The sequence below is a fragment of the Saimiri boliviensis genome, chromosome 17 (assembly GCF_048565385.1).
Source record: "Saimiri boliviensis isolate mSaiBol1 chromosome 17, mSaiBol1.pri, whole genome shotgun sequence".
Lineage (NCBI taxonomy): Eukaryota > Metazoa > Chordata > Mammalia > Primates > Cebidae > Saimiri > Saimiri boliviensis.
The window spans coordinates 40,714,966-40,718,901 of record NC_133465.1 but is presented as its reverse complement, the minus strand read 5'-3'; the positions used below and the strand labels follow the sequence as shown (position 1 = coordinate 40,718,901).

Genomic DNA, 3,936 nt, shown 5'->3' with positions numbered 1-3,936 from the left:
TAAACTGATTTTTTTTTTTTTTTTTTTTTTTTTGGAGACGGAGTTTCGCTCTTGTTACCCAGGCTGGAGTGCAATGGCACGATCTCGGCTCACCGCAACCTCCGCCTCCTGGGTTCAAGCAATTCTCCTGCCTCAGCCTCCTGAGTAGCTGGGATGACAGGCATGTGCCACCATGCCCAGCTAATTTTTTGTATTTTTAGTAGAGACGGAGTTTCACCATGTTGACCAGGATGGTCTCGATCTCTTGACCTCATGATCCACCCGCCTCGGCCTCCCAAAGTGCTGGGATTACAGGCTTGAGCCACCGTGCCCGGCCTTTTTTTTTTTTTTTTTTTTTAAAGATGGGGTTTCACCATGATGGCCAGGCTGGTCTTGAAATCCTGACCTCAGGTGATCCACCCACCCTGGTCTCCCAAAGTGCTAGGATTACAGGTGTGAGCCACTGTGCCCAGCCTGATTTTCTTCTTTCTTGTTTCAGTGGAGAAGATCCTTTCTTCTACCAAACATCAATGATTTCAACTATGCCCTGGAGCCTACCCCTCACCTTTTTAAGATTTTAAATCATTAACTATCCCCCTCTTTTATTTTCCACCTCTCTACTGGATATCCATCCCTAACATTAAACATACTCTAATTTCCCATGTTTGTTTGTTTGGTTTTTTTTTTTTTGTCTTTTTTTTTTCCTTTTTGTGGAGAACAGGGTCTTGCTATGTTGCCCAGGCAGGCCTCAAGCTCCTGGGCTCAAGCTATCTTCCTGCCTCTGCCTCCCCAAAGTACTGGAATTATGGTGTTAGCCACCATATCCAGCTTCTCATTTCCTATCTTAAAAAAGGCTCTGGCCGGGCGCGGTGGCTCAAGCCTGTAATCCCAGCACTTTGGGAGGCCGAGGCGGGTGGATCACGAGGTCGAGAGATCGAGACCATCCTGGTCAACATGGTGAAATCCCGTCTCTACTAAAAGTGCAAAAAATTAGCTGGGCATGGTGGCACGTGCCTGTAATCCCAGCTACTCAGGAGGCTGAGGCAGGAGAATTGCCTGAGCCCAGGAGGCGGAGGTTGCGGTGAGCCGAGATCGCGCCATTGCACTCCAGCCTGGGTAACAAGAGCGAAACTCCGTCTCAAAAAAAAAAAAAAAAAAAAAAAGGCTCTGTATCCCATCCCATGCCTCCTTTCGGTTCTCACCCTATTTTGCTGCTTTCCTTCTTTTTTCTCTTTTCTTTTTTTCCCCTTTTTTTCTTTCTTTTTCTTTTCTTTTCTTTCTTTCTTTTTTTTTTTTTTTTAAGATGGGGTTTCACCATGATGGCCAGGCTGGTCTTGAACTCCTGACCTCAGGTGATCCACCCACCCTGACCTCCCAAAGTGCTAGGATTACAGGCGTGAGCCACAGCGCCCGGCCTGTTGCCTTCCTTCTTAAAAAGAGCTGTCCACGACTGGGCGCAGTGGCTCACGCCTGTAATCCCAGCACATTGGGAGGTTGAGGTGGGTGGATTACTTGAATTTAGGAGTTTAAGACCCGCCTGGGCAACATGTCAAAACCCCATCTCTACCAAAAATACAAAAACTTAGCTGGGTGTGGTGGTGTGCGCCTGTAGTCCCAGCTACTGGGGAGGTGGAGGTGAGAGGATCACCTGAGCCCAGGAGGTCCAGGCTGCCGTGAGCCGAGATGGTGCTATTGCATTCCAACCTGGGAGACAGAGCAAGAAACAGTCCAAAAAAAAAAAAAAAGTGCTCGGCTTGTTATCAATGTGTAGTGCCTTACATTGTATCAACTCATTTAATCTTCACAATAGCAACATGGCTTGGGGCCCAGGAGGACTACTGTAAACCCCATTTTACAGAACAGGAAACGAAGGCACAGAGTGGCAGAGCTGGGATTACAACCCCAGGCAATCTGGCTTTAGAGACCATACCCTTAACTGTGCTAGAGCATTATCCCAATGAATGTTGATATATTTGTGACTTCATTTCTTCAGCCATTATCTCCCTCACCAACGCACAGGTCTGCGGGAGCATGAACTGTCTGAAAGGTTCTGAATTTAGCTTCAAGCACAGTGCCTGGCAAATATCATTTGTTGAATAAATGGATCTATCCACGTATATCTATGTCTCTATCTATCTATCTATCTAATTTTTTGGAGACGGAGTGTCACTCTGACACCCAGGCTGAAGTGCAATGGCATGATCTCGGCTCATTACAACCTTTGCCTCCTGGGTTCAAGCGATTATCCTGCTGCCTCAGCCTCCCGAATAGTTGGGATTATAGGCATGCACCATCACACCCGGCTAATTTTTGTATTTTTAGTGGAGACGGGGTTTCACCACGTTGGCCAGGCTGGTCTGGAGTTCAGGAGACTTCAGGTGATCTGCCTGCGTTGGTTTCCCAAAGTGCTGGGATTGCAGGCGTGAGCCACCAAGCCCGGCTTGGATCAACATATTTTTAAAAAATTCCCCACTGGGAGGGATTCAATGTAGGACTGAATCCCCATATTTTAGAAACCGCCTTGTTCCTTCTTGCCTCGATTTCCCATCCTGTTACTCAAAAGGCTCAGGGTGGGAGGATAAAGTCAGGTACAAGAGGCAGCGAGCGCAGGGACTAGGAAAATGGAGTTGGAAGCCGGAATCTTCAGTTTCCCCGGCTGCATGAGGCACCATGTGCACCACGTGGACTACAGAGGACACTGTAGTCTCCATTTTGAAGCGGTGTCCAGCCTTGAAGACATAGGCTCCAATTTCTCACTGTGAAGAAGCCCGGGAAAACCGGGCGCGTAGGAGGCGCGCGACTGGCCGTAACCCGGCTGCGCGGCCTCTAGGTAGGGGCGGAGTCCGAACCCGGCCTCCACGGGCCCCGCCCACGGACGGCGGAAGCCGGGCCCGCCCTCGCCGCCCGGGCCTGGGCGTGTCCCGCAGCCGCACGGCATGCTGGGAAGGCGTCCGCGCGGCGGCCATTTTGTCTTGTCGGCTCCTGTACAGAGGAGGCTTTTCGGCCTGAGAGCGGGCGGAGGAGATTGGCGACGGTGTCGCCAGTGTTTTCGCTGGCTGGTGCCTGGGCTGGTGGGAGCAGCCGCCCGAAGGAAGCACCATGATTTCGGCCGCGCAGTTGTTGGATGAGTTAATGGGCCGGGACCGAAACCTCGCCCCGGACGAGAAGCGCAGCAACGTGCGGTGGGACCACGAGAGCGTAAGTCCCGCGGGCCTTGGGCCTGAGCCCGGGCTCTGTGGGGGAGGGGAACGGGCGCGGGCTCTGGTCCGCCGGACCGCGGCGGGATGTGGAGCCAGGGCCGCGCTGGGGTCGAGCGTCTGACCCGGTGCCCAGGGAGCCAGGAGGGAGGATGGCCCAGGAGGGAGGACGGTGTCCGGACCCGGGGATGGGGGTGATTCGGTTTTGTTGTGCTACTATCAAGGGGGTCCGGGAGAGCCCTTGGCAGAATTGAAAAGCACCTTGGTGAGGCGGCGAAACGCGGGAAAAGGAAGGATATCAGCATCTTATTAAATCTAGCGGCTCCGAGGTTTCACCTCATTATGAAATAGGGAGAAGGGCACATTCTTCTGTAGATTGGGTTGAGCGTCGTATTTAGACTGAAATTTTTGATCAGGTTTCATGGTAAAAATCGTGGGGGTATTTTATTTCAGTAATTTCAGTGTGACGCTTATACGGAGAAACAGAAATGTAAAAGTAGTAGTTACTTGTTAGAGTTTACCGTGATGATTTACAAATACTGTTCGTTAACGGTATTCTGATAAGTCCCCTATATAGGCAGTTGTCAAGGTTTTTTTCTTCCACGTAGAACTCATTTGATGCTCTTAGCCATGTGAGTAAAGGTAAATATTATAACCCCCGTTTCACAGGTGAGACGTAGAGGTTCACCCAAAGTTCTTGGCAGCTGAGGAAACTAATCTTTGTAGTTCTGTTGCTTTCCAGAATCCTATGAAACTGGTT

At 50.6% G+C, this 3,936-nt stretch overlaps 1 protein-coding gene across 5 annotated transcripts in view; it reads left to right on the top strand.

The window, feature by feature from the left end:
- The first annotated feature begins 2,920 nt into the window (after positions 1-2,920).
- The window catches only part of LUC7L3 (LUC7 like 3 pre-mRNA splicing factor), a 41,965-nt gene continuing 40,949 nt past the window's right edge, over positions 2,921-3,936 (top strand). For 3 of the 5 annotated variants that reach the window (XM_074388589.1, XM_010341903.3, XM_010341906.2), the window contains exon 1: positions 2,922-3,177. In XM_074388589.1, the coding sequence (XP_074244690.1) occupies positions 3,079-3,177 (99 nt within the window). In that variant the 5' untranslated portion in view covers positions 2,922-3,078. Of the gene's footprint in view, positions 3,178-3,936 lie in introns of all 5 variants that reach the window. The other 2 variants (XM_074388590.1, XM_010341904.3) reach the window with 2 other exon arrangements.